This window comes from Pseudonaja textilis, chromosome 2 (assembly GCF_049901715.1).
Source record: "Pseudonaja textilis isolate UNSWEBS1 chromosome 2, rPseTex1.2, whole genome shotgun sequence".
Taxonomy (NCBI): Eukaryota; Metazoa; Chordata; class Lepidosauria; order Squamata; family Elapidae; genus Pseudonaja; species Pseudonaja textilis.
Genome location: NC_141991.1, coordinates 208,396,468 through 208,417,922, shown reverse-complemented (window position 1 = coordinate 208,417,922; position 21,455 = coordinate 208,396,468). Strand labels below are relative to the sequence as shown.

At 35.0% G+C, this 21,455-nt stretch overlaps 1 protein-coding gene across 1 annotated transcript in view; it reads left to right on the top strand.

The window, feature by feature from the left end:
• COMMD10 (COMM domain containing 10) overlaps positions 1 to 21,193 on the top strand; it is a 59,524-nt gene extending 38,331 nt beyond the window's left edge. Inside the window, exons 6-7 of the mRNA XM_026720251.2 lie at positions 19,680 to 19,739; positions 20,830 to 21,193. Coding sequence (XP_026576036.1) covers positions 19,680 to 19,739; positions 20,830 to 20,868 — 99 coding nt within the window. The 3' untranslated portion in view covers positions 20,869 to 21,193. The remainder of the gene's footprint in view (positions 1 to 19,679; positions 19,740 to 20,829) is intronic.
• The last annotated feature ends 262 nt before the right edge of the window (positions 21,194 to 21,455 follow it).

Sequence of the window (21,455 nt, the reverse complement as noted above, 5' to 3'; positions counted from 1 at the left end):
TCAGATGTACTTGCTTTATGACCACATCAACTTGGAAAATTCCAGTTGTGGCAGTAAGTTGAGGACTACTTGTATTGAACTATTAGTGCCATTCCCTAACAAACAAACAAACAAACAAACAAACAAACAAACAAAGGAACTTTCTTACAATAGTGGTCTGTTTGTTAGAAAAGTTAGCATCCAGTTCCACAAGCAGATGGGATTCCCCCCTCTTTCCAACAAGTACTATGAAAGTGGTCAAAATAAACCAACTTTTCAAGGACACTTCCATCAGACTTCTGTGCCATCTGCAATTGTTTATTGAACACATACTTACTCTGCTTTTCAGTTTAGAGTGTCTGATGTTAGAGTATTTCTTGCCAGAAGATTTAATATGTGAATTATCAAATCAAAAGATAACCAGAATGGAGGAAGAAAGAAAATAAAGCTTTAGGCATAACTTCTTAAAATTACAATGACTCACTGAGATGGAACTTGTGAGAGGAAGCAAAGTCCAATATTTTCAGCTCCTAAAAGCTTTTGAAATCTGAGTTTGATATATATTTTCTGTTTTTTTGTCCCCCCTTCCTCCCCCCATTTTTTGTGATATTTTTTGTGCCTTTAAGTCCCTGTTGATTGCTGGTGACCGCCTGGACAAGTCCCTACAATTTTCTCAGCGAGCTTTATAGAAGTGTTTTGCTATTGATTTCTTCCCTGGGCTGACAGAGAGTGACTGGCCCAAAGTCATTTAGCTGGCTTTATACCCAAGGCAGGATTAGAACTTGGTCTACAGGTTTCTAGCCTAGTGCCTTAACCATTATACCAAACTGGGTGTCTTTCTGTTTTTTTTTTTTTTACAAATACTTTAATTTGAATGTTGCTTGTCAAAAGGAAAGTTGGACTTAATATTTTCAGTGGTTTTTATGAGTCTATAAACATAATGAGCATAATGCCAAGATGCAGCACAGCATAAAAATGTTATTCTGAAATGTGTGGATAGGAAAACCAAAGATTTCTAACTGACCTTGGTTAACCTTAAAAAGATAACAAGAGCAGACCTCATTAGCACTCATTTGGTAGACAATCAAGAACTTCCAAAGCTGTAGGGAAGTTAAAAAAATCATCTTGGAAGAAGATGCAAACCAGTTCTAGATTTTTGAAAATAAAAACAAAAACCTCCTATTGGGACATGTCCATACAGAAACTAAGAATAATTCTTTTAACTGAATAATACACTTTAAAAAAAAAATGTTCACCTGGACATTTGACCTCAATTCAGTTCCTAGTGATAAAGCTGCTCATGAATACTGTAAAACACAAACCAAAGTTACATTGTTACACTTTGTTTTTAAAGATAAATTATTAACTATGAAGCAAGTTATTTCAAATAGTTCTTTTCCTTGTTTTTACTATTTAATGTATATATTGTTCCCAAAGGTCTATGAACTGGGATTTATGAACTATTAGAGCCCCTTTGCCTCCTTTTCTCAGCAGAAGTGTAATGAAAATAAGGAATTGTGAAAGATGATATAAGTGGATTGTCAGAAGCCCCAATTCATACCCAGGGCCATGTGCAGTTCTCCAATCTCTTGGTTTATGGCTTCCAGGGTCTTCTCTGTAGTCGTTAAAAATCTGCAGCATAATTTGTTTCTTTTTCCCATGCTTCCTAATTCCTCAAAACAGTTTATTATTTCCTCCAGGGTCCCCCCTTTCATAGCACACTCATCCCTTCTCTATCTTTACAATAAAAGGCCATTTCTTTACAATAGCAGATGGAAGATTGGTATGGAGCTTCCCCTGGAGAAGAACAGTATGAGACGGGGGTTATGCTATTGTTTGTCCATATGTAAAGCTGCTCCTTATTTGATTCAGGGTTTTTTTGTTTTGTTTTTGCTTTGTCAAATGGGGGCCAGATGATTTTCCTCAAAAAACCATATTTGGCTTAAGCATTACCAGTGTCTGATCTCTAAGTCATTGACTACCTGACGAATCCTCTGTTTGTTGAAAATGTTAGTTCAGTGTGCATTTGTGTAATTTTGTACATGCATTTACAAACATGGATGCTAACATAGTGTATAAGAAATATACAAGCTTTTATAGGCAAAGTTAGCCCAATTTGTTTTAAAGTTGCTGTTCCAAGTTATTAATTCCAGTTCTTACATTTTTAAAAACCAGCAGAAACCTCACTATCAGAGCAGTAGGTAATTATTGTTTGGCTGATTTGAAATCTATTCAAGAGTTCATGCAGCTTCAAACTGTGGTCATATATTCATAATGATGGAGTCCTGTGTAGAAAATAAAAGAATTAACTGTAGGAGTCCTTCCTAAGACATATTAGTGAATGCAAGCTCTTGCTGTGAGAATGAATTTTTAGGTATGTCCTTTGTGCCATTAACTTGTATATCCAAACTAAATAATTAGTTCATCTTTTATACTTTTATCTTTTTTATTCCAAGACATGAATTATAATGAATTAAAAGCATTATTAAAACTTTTAAAACATTCTTTCCACCTGTTCAACTGGGAACTTTTTAAAAAGAAAATCCTTCAATATGCTATGAAAGTACAACAGAGGAAGACTTAAATTATTAGATTTTTAACTGTACTGTTCCACATATTGTTCATCTCAGCTGATCTGTTAAAACATAATGAGCATTTGTCCAGTCTTCTGTATGAGATCATGAAGATATGATACAGGTAACCTACTTAAAAGCACTATTGCTTACGTTACAGCACTTTTTCTTCCCAGCCCACAGTAGGCTATTACCAGGTGGTTTTTAACTCTGTGTGGTCCTCTCTAGAAAACTTAAGTTAATATGTGGGTGTAATTTTAATGGTATAGAGTGGTTTTAGCAACTGGAAAGCATATAAGATGCTGAAAGGATCTTTATATGAAATACTTTGCAGGAAGGGATGGCTATTATGTTGGCACTGGTAGTAGAATAATATAACACAGGTAGGTGATACACTATTTAGCCAAGGTCAGGTTTTGTATTGTTCCTCTTTGGTCATGCTTGATGCTAAATTTAAATCAAAGCCATTTCCAAAGGTAAAATCAGTACAGGTAGTCCATGACTTATAACAGCTCATTTAGTGACTGAACTTACAACAACATTGAAAAAAGTGACTTATGACCATTTTTCACACTTATAACCATTGCAGCATCATAAACAAAATTTAGATGGTTGGCAATTGAATCATATTTATGACAGTTCCACTATTCCAGGTCATATGATCTCCTTTTGTGACCTTCTGACAAGCCAAGTTAATTGGGAAACCAGATTCAGTTAAAAAAAAGTGTTACTAACTTAACTGCAGTGATTCATTTAACTATGGCAAGAAAGGGCATAAAGTGGGGCAAAACTCACTTAATAAATGTCTTACTTAGCAACATGAATTTTGTGCTCAACTGTAATCATAAGTCAAGGATTACCTGTACATACATTTCTTCTTTTTCTTCTCTGGTTTGTCACTCAAGGCTTATCTGCACATACACTACAATGAGTTGACATGAATCTTAAGATGAAACTTGTGGTTGCAGTTGGGTAGGATTACTGTGGGCGAAGCTGGCTGGAAAGGATGGAAGTTGTTTTTCAGAACATCTAGACACTTTTATTTTTAAATGCTGCTAATCATAAAACAAACGGGGGAAGAAACCCTGATTGGAACTGAAACACACATGCATAATGACTGCATACTTCCTGCATGTTTGGGGATGTGTGTGTGAACACACGCACACTTTTTTGTGTATATGATGCATACTTGTTGGATAAGAGGGCCAATAATTTGTCAGAAAAGTAATTATGATGCAACCCAGGGTATGGCTGTATCTTAAAAATTAACACATTTAGGATCAAGATAGCCATGTTTGGCAGGAAGCTGGAGAAAACAGTTGGAAGCTATATATACTTGGCAAAACAAGAACAACAATAATGGAAATAGACAAAATTTGCATATTCTTTATGTTTACTAAAGATTGGAAAATAGGTGGATAAATTTGCTTGGAGAAGGAGTTTAGTTATGGTTTGTTGTTGAATGACCATCGTTTTTTTCTTTGTGATACACATAGTCCTCGATTTACAACAGTTCATTTAGTGACCATTTGAAGTTGGCCCTGAAAAAAGTGACTTACAACAGTTTTTCACACTTATAACCACTGCAGCATCCCCATGTCACATGATCAAAATTCAAATGCTTGGCATCTGGTTCATATTTTTGATGGTTGCAGTGTCCCGGAGTCATATGATCACCTTTCATGACCTTCTGATAAGCAAGGTCAATGGGGAAGCCTGATTGACTTAATAACCATACTACTAACTTTAACAGCTGCAGGGGTTCACTTAACAACTGTGTCAAGAATGGTTGTAAAATGCGGCAAAATTCACTTAACATCTATCTCATTAGCAACATCAATTTTGGGTTCAATTATGGTCATAAGTCAAGGATTACCTGTAATGAAATAACATAAGTGCACCATTGTGCCTCCCGTCCTTGTCCTATTGTCCCCATTTATTCAAACCCATTTCCTGTATTCTTGCTCATGTTTATACTTATACCTATTATCTTGTAGGGATTAACAAATCAAATAAATATAAATAAATAAAGCTAGATGCAAAATTGGAAATATTGAGTGGTCAATATTGGTATAATAACTTTGGTAGTTAGCTCTCTAATGCGGTATCTGCATTTGCCAGGTCCTCTGCTGCACAGATTAATTTCATTTATATTATTTTAATTTTAAATGCAGAGCTGGCATATTGGAAAAAAAAACCCTAGCTTCTAGCATTATTATTATTTGCAGGAATGGCCCCATGAAACCGCTTCAGAAATCTTAGAAAATAAAAGTGGAAAGCCAAGGTTGGGTGCGAGTATAGTGTTGTCTTGAAAGCTTATCCACCTGCCGGAAAAGAGGCAAAGATAAGCTGGGGATGATAAGAAGCATTCTGCAGACTAGAAGAGGAGAATGAAAACATTCCTCAACAGTTCACTTTCTGGTAAACACAGGTTTGGGGACTGGCTTTATAGCAACCATTTTGTGAGAGTCTCTGTGACATGATCTTGTTACTCCACATATGCCCAATGACTCCTTTTTTTAATGATGTATAGTTACCTTTTCCCAGTATTTTCTTAGTAATATAGCAATAAACTCTCAGGCTTTTATTGATGAAAAATAAAGATAATTTACCTGTGTATAAAGGTTGGTCTTTAATCAGTATGTACAGGTGAAACTCAAAAAATTAGAATATCATGCAGAAGTTCATTTATTTCAGTAATACAACTTAAAAGGTGAACCTAATATATGAGATAGACTCATTACATGCAAAGCAAGATAGTTCAAGCTGTGATGGGTCATAATTGAGATGGTTATGGCTTACAGCTCATGAAAACCCCAAATCCACAATCTCAGAAAATTAGAATATTGTGAAAAGGTTCAATATTCTAGGCTCAAAGTGTCCCGCTCTAATCAGCTAATTAAGCCATAACACCTGCAAAGGGTTCCTGAGCCTTTAAATGGTCTCTCAGTCTGGTTCAGTAGGAATCACAATCAGGGGAAAGACTGCTGACCTGACAGTTGTGCAGAAAACCATCAGTGACACCCTCCATAAGGAGGGACAGCCTCAAAAGGTAATTGCAAAAGAAGTTGGATGTTCCCAAAATGCTGCATCAAAGCACATTAATAGAAAGTTATGTGGAAGGGAAAAGTGTGGAAGAAAAAGGTGCACAAGCAGCAGGGATGACCGCAGCCTGGAGAGGATTGTCAGGAAAAGGCCATTCAAAAGTGTTGGGGACTTTCACAAGGAGTGGACTGAAACTGGAGTCAGTGCATCAAGAGCCACCACACACAGACGGATCCTGGACATGGGCTTCAAATGTCGTATTCCTCTTGTCAAGCCGTTCCTGAATAAACAAACAATGTCAGAAGCATCTTACCTGGGCTAAGGAAAAACAGAACTGGTCTCTTGCTCAGTGGTCCAAAGTCCTCTTTTCTGATGAGAGCAACTTTTGCATCTCATTTGGAAACCAAGGACCCAGAGTCTGGAGGAAGAATGGAGAGGCACACATTGCAAGATGCTTGAAGTCCAGTGGGAAGTTTCCACAGTCTGTATTGATTTGGGGAGCCATGTCATCTGCTGGCGTTGGTCCACTATGCTTCATTAAGTCCAGGGTCAACACAGTCGTCTACCAGGCGATTTTGGAGCACTTCATGCCTCCTTCCGCAGACGAGCTTTGTGGGAATGCTGACTTCATTTTCCAGCAGGACTTGGCACCTGCCCACACTGCCAAAAGCACCAAAATCTGGTTCAATGACCGCGGGATTACTGTGCTTGATTGGCCAGCAAACTCGCCTGACCTGAACCCCATAATCTATGGGGCATTGCCAAGAGAAAGATGAGAGACATGAGACCGAACAATGCAAAAGAGCTGAAGTCCGCTACTGAAGCATCCTGCTCTTCCATAACATCTCAGCAGTGCCACAGGCTGATAGCTTCCATGCCATGCTGCATTGAGGCAGTAATTGCTGCAAAAGGGGCCCAAACCAAGTACTGAGTACATATGCATGCTTATACTTTTCAGAGGTCCGATATTGTTCTATGTACAATCCTTGTTTTATCGATTGCATGTAATATTCTAATTTTCTGCAATTGCGGATTTGGGGTTTTCATGAGCTGTAAGCCATAATCATCACAATTATGACAAATCATGGCTTGAACTATCTTGCTTTGCATGTAATGAGTCTATCACATATATTAGTTTCACCTTTTAAGTTGCATTACTGAAATAAATGAACTTTTGCACGCTATTCTAATTTTTCGAGTTTCACCTGTATTATACAAGGGGGGTGGGTGTTTTGTTAAGAGGTACTTCTCCGGAGATTTATTTAAAACTTTATTTTTTTTATTTCTTTTCTTGTTATAAAACCTAATACTGTAGACCTGTGAAAGGCTTTCAAGAATGTTTAGAAGAAAAAAATGGCTTCAGCAATTGCTCACATTTTACCTGATCTTTTTAAAATGCCTTTGCATTTCTGTTGGTACTAGATTTTGATATCACTATTCTTATCACAAATCCTAATGGATGAAATAGTGGCAAGTAAAGAATAAATGCCATTCTCATCAACAAACAGCATGTATTATTTTTATAGTTATTTGTGTGGCAATATTTTGATTACAGTACTAAACTGCTGTTGTTTTGACAGTACAATACAATACAGTGGGGAGAAGGAAGCAGATGTAAGAGTAAACTCTGCTGTAAAGCCAGATGCATTTCATTAAAATGCATGTTAGACATTAGAGAAATCAACCCAGCAAACATTTCATAGAACTTTTGGTCATCAAAAAACAATACTCAGTTGGAAGAACTAGTGCATTGCACTATTACTGGATACATTTTCATTGTATCAGTTTAGATCTATAGTCTGAAGTTGCTTTATTAAAGATAAATCTTAGTTAAGATTAAACATATTGTAAAGTTCAATCAAATAACAATCAAAACCAGAAGCGATCTTAGAGCTGCATCTGAAAAAAGAGAATATACAGAGAAGTCTGTGAAATACTCGGGTTCATTTCTTGTCATGATATATTACTATTTATTGGGCTATCTGAAGTACTTGTATGTCTCCTCAGATGTGGAAGCCAATTATGTATTTTGAGCAGCAAATGATTTATCACATATTCAAAGAGAAGTTCATTTTATCCTAGTTTTCTGTTTGGTATGTGTTAAAGGAGTAAGGGCTGAATAATAAATGCATACATTTTGTATAGTTGATTATTGGCATAGATTTAATGCTTGGATGTCTGTGTAAATATTTGTATAAGAGATTGCCCTTTAAAGAGGAGCATGAAGCCAAATTCCTTCATTAAATCAACCTCAAAGGAAAGTTTTTTAACCTCTTGAGTTCACTTATGGAAGGGGAGAGCTCAGAATGTCTTGCCTGAACTCAAAATCATGTTAAACATGATATGGTCTTTTCTGAGATCTTCCACTATTCCTCATTTCTTTAACATATTTTAATATATTTAATGTTTATTTTGTTTAGAGATTTCCATTTTACCCTTTGGCTGTTTAGGAAGTTTGGAATGTTTAAAAACAGTGTTTACTGAACAATGTAAAAAGGGAGAAATAAATTGTCTCCACATTAAAACCACCAGGGCAGCAGAGAAAAGAAATATTGTTATAACAATCTGAATTCCTGGAAAAAAAAACATCTTTACTATTCTTCCAAAGGCAAAAAAGGCTAAAGGGGGAACTTTTGCAATTCTGATTGGTTTCTGTTTTTCATTCCCACTAGTTGTGCATGTGAAGGGCAGTAGAATACAGAATATAGTCTCTGAAAGACAAAATAAAGTGGTGTGAGAAAAGACATCAGTCTGTCTGGAGCACTTTCAAACTTAGCCACTTCAACTCCCAGAATCCCCCAGTATGTTGGCTGCGGAATTCTGGGAGTTGAAGTGCACACATTTTAAAATGGTGAAATTTGAAAAAACACTGGTCTAAAATTTTATAGGTAGCACAGCTAACTTTGAATGATGCCTTGAAATAAAGTAGAAATGCACCTAGTCAACTTTTGTTGATTTTGACCACCAAACAGGGCTGTACATACTGGTAATTATCACTTAACAATGGTAACAATTAGGACTGGAAGTTCCGACACTAAATCACCTGATGATAAAGTGTGGTACACATGACCATCATGCTTGATAACACCACTTCCAGCACTTCTTGTTGCTGTTGTTAAATTAATTTAGCGTGACATTAAGCATGATGTCATGTGGTCATCACTTGTGATTCCCTTCCAGCTTTCCCATTGATTTTGCCAGCAGGGAAGGTGGCAAATGATGGTCACGTGACTGAGAGATGCTGCAACCTCTGGAATTGCCAGCTGGTTACTTAGCACCCAAATTGCAATCACGTGGCTGTAAGGACACTGCAACAGCTGCAACTCTGAAGACTGGTTGTAAATACAGTGTTGTTGTAAGTTCAAGTGATCACTGAACATATGGTCATTAAGCAAGGACTACCCATAGTTAGCATTTGGATAGGAACTGCAGTTTTCAGATTAGAAATTAGATTAGAAAGTTTTAAAAAATGCCACGAAAAGGCATTAGCAAACCATTTTTGTATGGCTACTAAGGAAGCTATACGGATGTGCTCATGAAGTCGCTGAAAAATAAATTTGACTTAAAAGCCATGTTACTTTAGCACTAAACATTCAAATGGCTCTAGAATCTTTCCTGTATTTTTTTAACAGGATATGTCATTGAAATCTAAAGTGCTAGTGAAGAAAGACAAATGTTATGAGGTCCAACCCATTTCAGATAGGCACCTTTTTCAAGAGCATACTGCAGATTGATTGCTCTGAAACCATTATGTCATTCTGCCTAATACAGTTTTTTCCCATTGGCTTTTGGGATATCCTTCCTTCTTCCTTTTGTACTTTGGTCATTAATGCTTGTCTTCCTTTTCTTTGAAGACTAGAATACTCATCAGATATTCATGGTGTTGCATACTTCATGCAATTGCTTCATATGATTTCAATGCCCAAGAAAATAATACAGTATCTTCAGTATCTTTTTCTTCTCCCATATTGCTAGGAAGACATTTGATGTATTGTAGTGTCAATGTATAGAATAATAGTAGTATAATCACAATTGATTTGAAATAATCATTTGAGATGAGTTTATCTGAGGAGGATTCGGACTGATAGTTTGAAGAAAATGATTGGCAGCCCTTTATAAGTATCTTCGATAGTCCATACCAATAACGTTATTTGTAATATATGTTGTCTGCTACTGGCCCACTTTGTTTAAAATATATATTGACAGTACCATAAGTGTTTTGATTAAAAAATTAATTTGAAATCATGTTATGCCTAACATATATTTTAATAAAGCTTATAGAATAAAGCTTACATCTTGTTTCCAAGCACTAGTTAAATGTATTGCATGAAATGCCAGTTTTCTTATTTTTAAGTAGAGGGATTGATATTTGGTCACTGAAATTAACTTTCTTAAAATGGACAGATGGGTTTGCTGTATGAAAGAAAAAAAATTCAAATAAGACTTTAGATTCTGCTTTAAAAATACTTTGAATTTTGAAGTTACTATATGAAATATTATGTGAGCATTAATCTGCATTAAATTTTGTGTCACATGTACTTTTTAAAATGTGTTTTGTACCTAGTGTTCCATAGTGATAAACAGGAAAACAGATTTAATAATTTTTCTCATGAAACTTAATCATTACTTGAACTGTAAAAAAACATAAGCCATTTGATGATTAGAGATAACACTTATTTTCTCGTTCGTTCTAACAGCATTTTATTTTTTCTTTATTTTAGGACATAACAAAATAACACATGTATACCAAACTGTTACAGCATTTGTTCCAGTATCAGGTGTTATTACAACTTGTAGCATTAGGCTAGCTGTATAACATTAGCATCATGTCTAAATTATGACCAATGTAATTAAGAAAGCTTATCTGCTCACCTTTTATTTATAATAAAATTACAGTACTTTTTTTCCTTTCTAGAAACCTTATTGTGATTGTTTCAGCAAAAATAAGAAACTGTGTTGAGATTCAATATTGGCTTAGACTAAATATTTTTAATGTGTAAAAAAACCCCAATGTACCACATTTACCATAAATTCTACCAAGTCTATCTGTTCTGTCCAAATATTAGCCAGAGCTATTTAGTTTCTGAATGTAAATATAATTCTGGGTTGTTTTTATAGAATGTTTTGTTTGGGCTTTTAATCTGTGATAACTTGATTGTACTATTGTTTTAATTTTAGATCTATACTTCTTTAAAAGACTTGGTAGGCAGTGATGTATTTTATGAATGCTTAAAATAAATAATATTTAATAGATGGGTTTTCTTTCTTTTTTAAAAAAAATAGAAACAGCCTTAGAAGCTTTCCCCATTTTTTGTTGTGAACATTACAGCTAAGGATCATTCCAGTGATAGCATTTCTGATCCCATTTGCAGACTTCATGGCACACCTGCTCATTAGCCTTGCACTTAAGACTTTCAAGGATTCCATTAGCTCCCTAACCTTAGATGTATGTCATCTTCCATGATTTACTTGAAATGACTCCGGAGATACAGTTGTTGATGCCAGGTTTCAGTTTGTCATCTATGTTTTTCTTCTTTGGACTTTTTCAATTCTGTTTTTTCATGTCAACTCCTACTTAACTTCATAGATCTTGCTGCAACCAGTGCTTCTTCATCAATTCATGTTTATTAGTCTTTCAATAGAAGAAGATAAGTTACTGCTTTTAAAAAATTTATGCAGTTGTTCTGAACCTGTAACTGAAGTTCCTTTGAATAAATGCAGTGTTATTTGAGTAGATAACTCTGTAACACCAAAAAGATGAAACATTAGTTTATGCTAACTTGATAGCAGCCACTGCACAAACATGGTATTAATGCAATAACATGTGCATCACATCCCTATTTCCACATTTGAATCTATTTTTAACAAAGCTGTTGTAGAACAATGGAGCAGATGTGAGAGACTGTGGGAATTGCTTCCTCTTCTTCCTTCAAAAAAGGAAACTTAGATTGCTCAAAGGCTTTGCATTGCCAGAGTTGACAATTAGCATGGGTCAGTGTTTGACATTGCTCCTGCAATATGGGAAGATGACAAAGAATCCAAACAGGGCACTTTGAAAAACTGGTTAGCAATGGCTTCTTTCAACCATGTCCTTCAGTCCCTGCCTGCCTTGTCCAAACTTCACATGGGAGTTCCCATTGGCACTATCCCACTACCTGAAAGAAAGGAAATGCCCAATGGACATTGCCCATGGTCAGACTCTTGGGTCATTTACAATCTGACCAAATTATTCACCAGTAAATTGGGAATCCATTTGAGAATCGCTGTGATGATAACAACAGCAATAATAACGCATGCTATTACTTCCTGAGCCTGGTAAGCTTGAGGCATTTAGCCAGTGAACAAAGACCAATGTCCTTTTAAAAAGATAAAACAGAAATGGTAATTTTGTAATTGAAAAAGTATAAGTTTGTCTAAAAATTATACAGTTGAATGAAATACTATATTTAGCATTGATAAGATCATAACTATCTCTTCAAAGATTAGTCTTCACAGAAAGTTATAGAAAAATTATACACGGACCCAGATGGGAAAGATTTGAGGTCCAAATAGTTTTGGTGCAACAAAGCATATAAGAATGAAGTTAGCACAAAGACAGTATTGATACAAAGGTCAGAGATCACTAAAAATAACAGAATCCATGAATTGAAATAGCATATCTTAAAGACCCATGATAGCTTGCCTACCACATTTTTGTTTAAACTTCACAGGGGAGAGATTTCTCCAGTTGACTTCTTCAACAATGCTTGATTTGATATACCTAATAGTCATATACTCCCACCTACAATCAAAGTTTTGGAAGCACTTCCTCTTAGTTTTTGGCTCTCTAGATATTTCTCAGTCATAAAGTGACATTTATTAGTCCCAAAGGTTAGCTTTGCTTTTAACATAGTTTCCAAGGAATTTCTTCTGTTTACCTAGAGTTTTTGCTCTCCTGCTTAAGCACTGCTTGCCCTGTGCTTTTCCTGGAAATTAATCTTTAGCTTCTTTATTATTGCAATCCTTTTGAGTGATATATCATTATCAGTGGCTACTTCCTAAAGTTCCTGTTTGCTTGACTGCTGCTGTTTGAAAGAGTTTTGAGCACTGGAAACTGCTCTAGTCTTCTGGAACTGAAATAATATAAATTGAGTAAATAAATAGAACTGCATATTTTGTCTGAGTGAATACTACTTTCACTGCTTTTCAGCTAATTTACAATGTTGTCATAACATTTTCAGTTTTAATTCATGGGAAGCTTGTTGCCATATGATACATTTATTATATTGTTTCATTGGTTAGATTCATACCTTTCATCAAAGAATCTTCTCCCACAGCAGTTTTGATTTCTTTTTCAAATAATTTTTATAAAGTTACAAATAAAAACTAATTCAAGCTACCAAAAATAAAAATACAAAAGAAAAGAAAGAAAAGAAAGTTCCCTCTTCATTCCAGCAAGGAAAAGCAATTTAAAAAGCTTATCGCCATCTCTAAATACAACATAAACTTACTTCTCGCATAACTCATAACTCAAAAATGAAAGTCCTCATCAATCATTCTTTATCAGCAAGGACCGGTAAGGGAAAACAGATGTACCTAATTGTATTCCTTCTTTGAATTTTTAAGAATCTTATTTCTTAACCCCTTCAAAGATAACAATACTTTTGTGAAGTGGGTTGAACTAAGAGAACATGACTGCCCCAAAGCACTAATGTTCTTTCGTGTTGAGGATAGAATCCCAGTCTAGCACCTTAATCAGTCTAGCACACTGAAAAGACACAACAGTGAAAAACCCACTAGTTAATGTCTCTTAAATATGATGAAATAACATGGGAAGCTTCTGATTCCACTTGGATACAGATTAAATCTAGTATCATTAATTGTGCAATACCTTTCCTGGCAGTTCCAAAAGGAAGCGAGATGATGAATCTATTTTAGTCCAAATTTTACATCAATTTTTGTCAGTCCGTTGGCAAATACTGTATTTTAAAGCTGAGTCACATACTTTCAATTGATTTTGATCTACACTTATTTTATGCTCGGCTTTAGAAATAGGATATGCATTGATTTTTTTTTTGGTCTAATTGACATCATCTTAGAAAGTTCATGACTACTCCAAAGCAAGCTAACCTTGGACCCCTTAGTTATACTTTAGGGCAGGGGCGTCCAACCTTGGCAACTTTAAGACTTGTGGACTTCAAGCTTTGCTGGCTGAGGAATTCTGGGAGTTAAAGTCCACAAGTCTTAAAGTTGCCAAGGTTGGACACCCTTGCTTTAGGGAGACAGGATATTTATAGTCAGTTTTCAGATTTCCACTCGATGATTGAAGAACATTTACAACATGATGGACAGAAATATTTGATAAATATTATTGAGGCGGGCAATCTACAACTCATAGTTTCCAAATGAAAATCTCTGGAATACAGTGTTATAATTTCATACCAGTTAGAAATGAAAGGAATGAGACATGTACACTAAACTAAACTAAACAAAAACACACAAACAAATATATAGTATATATAGTTTGGTTTAGTATATCTAATGGCAACATTGTTGAAAAGCATTATCTCGCCTTTTTACTATAAATCCCTTCATTACTCTAGAGTTTAAGCAGTAATGTCCTTTAAAAGATAAAGTGGTACTTAATTCATTCCTCTAATTAAAATATTTCTGTTCTAGACAAATAGATAGAACATTGCTGAAGTAAGCAGTTTGCTGTTTTGACTTCTTTCTCAGATTTCTAGGTAATGTAATTAAGTTTCCATGCTTTTATAGTTGATACAAGATGCTTGGAGAGAGAAAAAATAAAATCCATTAAAAAGTTCAGTTTTTAATCTGTAACATATCATTGGAGAAGATGAATGCTGATACAAACATGCTTGAATCACTGCTTTTTACTTAGTTGAAAGAATCAGTATTACAGAACAATGGCAAGCCTTAATGAGTTTCAGAAGCAATTCTAATCAATATATTTCACAGGATACCCACAGCTAAGCTTTTTCCTAGAGATTTTTAAAATGGCATTGTTATATTATGCCACTAATGAGTCTTTTATTCAAATTCAAATAAAGTAAGCAGTAACCTGGTTTGTTCCTTGTGTTAAAAGAATATGAAAAAAAAAGAAAAGAAAGAAAAATGCCATTTGAAGGACCTGGTAAAAAAATAAAGTAAATTGGCTCATTGTTTTGCTTTTGTTGAAAATATGTATAAAATGTTCATGTATTCTGTTCACAGTGTAAGATCCCATCTAGTAGTATTATAATCTTATAAATTACAATAATAATTATTTACTTAAGCATTAAGTATTAATTTACTTAAACCTTTGTACAGTTTCCCATAAAACCTCTTGTAGCAATTTACAATCATATTTGAAAACAATAAAACAGTTACTCTCAGACACATGTATTAAAAGAAAATGGGAAAATATTTATTTCTACCCTCATACACAAAGGCCTTTATGAAAAGAGTGATTTAATAGTACGTATGCTTGACTGTTAGGATTGAGGATTTCCAAATGCAGCAGTCACCATTTGGAAAACCCATCAGTACGTGACTGCATTATGGTATTCACAACTTATGACACTCAGAAGCAAGACCTCTCTGCACAATGTTCATGCCCTTTATAACAGGGAAGGCACTCTATTAGGCATACCAATCTTATACATCTTCATAACAGATTAATGATTTCTTTGATATTTGACACATTCAGTGGAGTCATGGAACAACCTGTGTGATTTGCCATAGTGGTGAATATCTGTAGTTCGGGTGTAGGATGATGGTGAAGGTTTGTTCTCTGAACTTTCACCCTCAACCTGTGTGATGCACAAAGGAGTTCAACCCAGATATCTATGATCACACGGGCTACAATTGGCAAAAAGTGCATTGTGTTCTTCAACAATTTGAAATAGCTACTTGGTGTCTGTGTTTTTCTGAGTTTGAACAGTAGACAGCCCCTCCTCCTCCTCCTTCATCTCCTCCTCCTCCTCCTCCTCCTCCTCCTCCTCCTCCTCCCCTCCTCCTCTTCTTCCTCCTCCCCTCCTTCCCCCGCTCTTCCTCCCCAAACTCCTATAATTGTAGGGATTATGATAGAGATCTATCCCAAGCTAACAATGAAATCCTGGCTTATAATAATTTTAATTGTTCATACTTCAAAGTATGCTATGGACCAAATGGAAAAAAGAGATGGCACTAACTGAAGAAGTAGTGTAGATAAGAAAGTCTCACAAAATGCTAAATAAAAAAACTTGATCTACATGTTGCCCAGATTCCTATGATGAAATGGATGCCTAAGAGATGTTGAAGTCCAGTCAGCTTCATAGTTTAGTTAGAATTTTAGCTGAGATTTTTCTACTTCTGCATCAAGTCTATAAAATCAGCCTTCCCAGCCAAGTGCAATTTAAAATAATGTCAATCATTCAGAAAACTGAGTATGCAATATGAATGAGTAATATGCAGAAGAGAAATAAATGAACTAAGTATTGCGAGATGAAACCTAGCTAAGCAGATTATCTCAAGGAGCACCTTTTCCTGTATGTATCTACATAGAGCTTAAGGTCATCTAATGGGGCTCTCCTCCAGGTCCCCTACCAGAGGAGACAAGGTAAGGCTATACAAGGGAGAGAGCCTTTCTATCTGTTTAGGTCTTTAAAAGTCAAACCAGCATTTTGAATTGGATTTGGAAATAGACTATCAGCCACTATAAATGACAAAGAATAAGGAAGATGCAGAGAATAAGGAAGATGACCTTGATTTTTCCATAACTAAAGGGATGATGAGTGAAGTATAAGTGCACAATAGACAGATCATATTCAGAAAAGGCTTAGATACTTTCCTATTTCACAGGAATATAAGAAAGGTAAAGAGAATGCAGCACAACCAGACAATATTCTGTTATTACAGCAACCCCAAACACAGAACTGCTTCTTTAGAATCATTGAAAATCAGGCAGGCACCACTCAGATGGACCAATATACTATCCACAAACAGTATTTCCATATTATCTAAATTAATTCTCAGCTTATTGACCTTCATCCAGACCAGGGATGTCAAACTTGAGGCCCACGGGCCAAATGCGTCATGTGCTAGCCTCGCCCCCACCCAGTTTAGCGAAGGGAGAAAGTCCTGATAGATCATGTGATGATGCCATAATAACACGAGTTTTGACACTCCTGCTTCAGACCCTTCCCCAGTTGAAGCATTGACTTAGGATACTAACAACTCACCTGTGTTAGATGAAAAGGAGATACAGAGCTAGGTATCATTCTTTTATTGGTGGCATCTGAACCCACTTCTGAATAACCTCTCTAGCAGTTTTATAGAGGTGTTAAACAGCAGAGGGAGTAAAATGGAGCCCTGAGGAACTCTAGAAATAATAATCTGCCAGCACTACCTTTTGGAAATGGTCACCCAAGTAGGGATTGAAGCATTATAGTACATCGTACCCCCATATCCCAACTCTGATAGTCTGCCCAATAGTATGCTATAGAAATCTGTTGAGAGTTCCAGAAAGACTAACAGGATGGTACTTCTCCATTTTTCTTCTGGGTCTCATCATGCTCACACAACAACCAAGATTGTTTCTGTTCTTAAGCAGTCCTGAAACCAAATGGAAATGAATCTTGATAATCAATTTCATCCAAGAACAAATGTTTTCCATAATTCACTGTTGTACCAGCCAGATTTAGAGGCATGTATGAGAAGTTTTAAATTTCCAATTTGTCAAGTAGATCCCGCCTAATTCTCCCATGAGCTGTTCAGAGCATCCAATAGTGCTTCAGTCTCTGCATGTCTAGGCTGGGCTTACCATCTAATTCTAATTTGAAATAGAAAGCAAAACGTTATGTTAGCCATTCAAATAATAATATTTCTATTGTATAAAAATGACTTGTCTGAGGATTTTCTTTTCATTTGTTAAATGTATAAATATTAAGTTATTTTCTTTTATAAAATTTTACATTTATAAACTGTCAACTTTTTGGCAGCTTAGGAGCACATACTATCCAGCACCAAAATTCATTTGACAATTAAGCAAACTGGTTACACTTTTAACCAGTGAATAAATAGCAGTATTTCCCAAAATAGTTGTGCAGTTTTGTTTTTGAAATTATATGAATATTTACTGAGATGGAAATGACAATCTATTGCATTGCAATGCTAGGATTTTTTAAGAAATGTATTCCCCTTTCCTGCAAGTAGCAGTTTTAAACTTATTTTGGGAATGAACAAAGAGTTTATTATATCATAGTAGACCAGCATAAACTTATTTTCATTTTGTGAGCTATCAGAACCTTTTACATTTTTCCTTTTTAAAAAACATTTTATGTTCTTTATGTAGAGCAAGTGCTTGATGTGTCATGCACTGGCCACGCCCACCCCCAGTTTAGCAAAGGGGAAAAAGTTGTAATACATCACATTACAATGTGTCGTCGCGAGTTTAACACCCTGATGTATCAACAGGAGTCATTACAGACCACAACTCTTTTCTAGCATTTCTATTTTTTATTCTGTACCCCATTTTGAACATAATGATTTATTTCCTTCCTTATGGTAAGGCTAGATTCTCATATAGATATAACTTTCTTTTAATTACTAAAATGGGATATTTTTCTGCAGAAGAGAGGAGGCAGTGAGGTGGATGTGCTGGTCCCACTGATTTTATGCTTCTTAATATCAGTTTCACAGTACATCTGTTGTTTGCTTATTTCATTACCTGGAAATCATTGGTCCAGTGGTAGAACTGAATCCATAAAATCCGTTGTACTTTCTTGCTATGAACAAAATGCCAATTAAAGGAATTGTTTTAGTTGCATCTTTCATTCTTTCATATCTATACAATGGACCTGATATTTTAGTATTCTCAACTTATGACACTTCATTTACTGACTGTTCAAAGTTACGATGATGCTGAAAAAGTGGTTTACAATCAGCAATCAGATCATACTAGGAAACAGTCAATATAAATCGTAAGGATACAAGCGACAAAGGTACAGTCCTACAATCACAAGTGGGAAGGGATGGGTGATAAGGAGTGATGGGAAGGTTAATAATAATAGTAGTGCAGACTTTGAACAGTGTTGAGGGAATTATTTGTTTAGCAGAGAACATATTTAAGGAAATCAAACAATGAAAAATAAAATGGAAAAAGTTGAAATAATGGCAGAAGTATAAGATTAACAAATGTCCAAAATGTTACTTTACCAAGAAAACACCAAGACCTAACATTATGTGTTGGATCTGAGTGAGAGGACATATGGCCTACTGTATGATTCCAGTAAACTACTATCTAACTACTGGTGGAGTTGTTGAGATACTAAGAGTGCTTTATATGTTCTTGAGCAGTTATGATGAAGAATGTTGTACAGAATTACTGTCTATATAGAAAAATTAACACTTTTGAAACATTTTTCTTTATTTCAAGTGAAATTTGAGTAAAGGATATAGAAAATAAAATAAATACAAGTTTAGAAATGCAAAACACAGTGTTTGTGTAGCCATTAGCCAGCAAATCAGGAGAGATTTATTGGTGCAGAAAATTATTACCTACCATCTGCCTCATCCACTGCGTTTCCCATCATGAGCTGCTTTTCTCTTTAATATTTAAAAATAGTTTTAAAGCACTTTTTTGTGTTAAACTTTGATTGGAGGTCTGGGTAAATATCTAAGGAAAGCTCAACATGATTAACAGTTAAATTAATGTGAAATGTTAAGTCTATGCTTAAATACCACCATAATGGATGAGTTCAGTTACATGCACACCTTCCAATGTTTTGTTTTAATGGCATTTACTAATTGACAGAGGACATTTGGCAGAGATGGAAATATCACTTTTTTCAAATGTTCTTCAAAAAAGATAATAAAATTATTTTTTTCCTAGCAATTTATTTTGTTCTGACTTTCAAAGAAACAGGTAAAAATAGGAATGAGTCCTTTTTTTTTGTAATCACGCATATATATAGTGTGAAAAAAATGTTATTTTTACATGTTCTATGAAGATTAAATTAACCCTTACAGGAAATTACAGAACTACAGTAACAGTTTGCCATAGGTACAGATAGCACTATATTGTGTGCACTAATTTGTTGCCCATCTTTTTGTCTTTCACAGAATGTGGAGAAAATATTTGTGGAATTCAATCATAAAGAACTGTTTGAGTTCTATAACAAGGTCTGTATTGGTGTCTTAATATTTTTTTTCAGCGTTTGATAACATTTCCTTTGCTTTAGTAAGACTTTATTTAATCAACTCAATAGTTCTGAGTTGTTCTTGCTTGTAAACACATAATGCCTTCCTCCCCAAAACAAAGCTCTTCTGAATTATATCTTGTATACACAAGGTTTACATTTACTGTTTCAAATGGCTTTGAACAAAGTGGGGTTGGCTATAACTTGAACCAGCAAGTTCTAACAAGAACCAAAAGGACAAGAACTTCTGAAAAACTTAAATCAGTAAAACATATTTACTGTATTTTCCGGACTATAAGCCGCTACTTTTTCCCCACACTTTGAACTCTCCGTCTTGTACAACAGTGCGGCTTATCTATAGATTTTTCTTTGCTAACTGCCATCAGGGGGCGCAAAAACGTGACAGACGCAAGAGGTCAATGCAAAGAAGAAGGCGCTACCGGTAGTTTTTGGCGCGCTCAACACAAGCAGCATGACACGCACAAACGCAAAATATTTTTCACACCCTCATCATGGAAAGTACACGAAGAAAAGCATATGATGCAGCTTTTAAGTTGAAAGCAATCAATCTGTCTATCCAGGAAGGAAATAGAGCTGCTGCATGTAAGCTTGGCGTTAATGAATCAATGGTGAGACATTGGAGACATCTGGCCACATGCGAAGAGCATTCTTCTCTTCCTGTGTAAATATCTCATTTCACAACGTATATATCTGCGGCTTATAGTCTGGTGCAGCTAATAAATGTAAGAATATTTTTTTCTTTTAAAATTTAGTGGGTGCGGCTTATATTCCGATGCACTCTATAGTCCGGAAAATACGGTATTTACATTATGCCGGTGATGAATTCACTCAGTCATATCCATAGGTTTCCAAATTGCAAACATGTCTATACATTATAAATGGTCATTGGACATTTTTTTAAAAAGTTGATTTTAATAATGGGATTTTTTTTGCTTTATTAATTGGGAATTATCTCATCAATGTGTGGTTATATTCAATTTGCATATTTTTTACTATTTGTCTTCCATTTTTATGTTCCTAAATACCATTTTTGTTTTATTTTGATCAAATAGTTGGAAACAATACAAACGCAACTGGATTCACTGACGTGATACTATGTGAAGACTAATTTCTCCATCAGATTCCAATTGTTTTTATACTGAAGATACAAGGCTAAATATATTTGCTGAAATATTTAACGGATTGCTGTCAATAAATGATTTAAATTTCTTTGATCATTCACATTAGGTAAATGAAATAATTGTTAAGAAAGTTTTGGTTAAACTTGACTACATCGTATTCAACTTTAAGTGAAGTAATGTATGACATTATTGTGCAGACATTTGAATTATGAAGTCTGCAGTTTTTGTTTTGCATTTGCATTATGGATGGCAGTTTATGTAATAATTTAGCATAATAAACCGCATATAATCATTATCCAAAGTACGCTTAAACAGTAGAAAAAGATAATTAAATTGCTAAAACGTTGGCTCCAATACTGATAGCTTGTCCATAAAAATAACAGTACAGATATTCTCACTTTGGACTATTTTAGTTTATTACTTAATGCTTTTGTATTTGCTGCCAGATTTTCCAACTATGACAAATAACAAGGTCTGCTTGTTTTTGAATGCTTCAGCGATTCCTAAAACACTTTAAAGGACAATTGCCCTCTCACACATTAAAAAAAAAAAAGAAT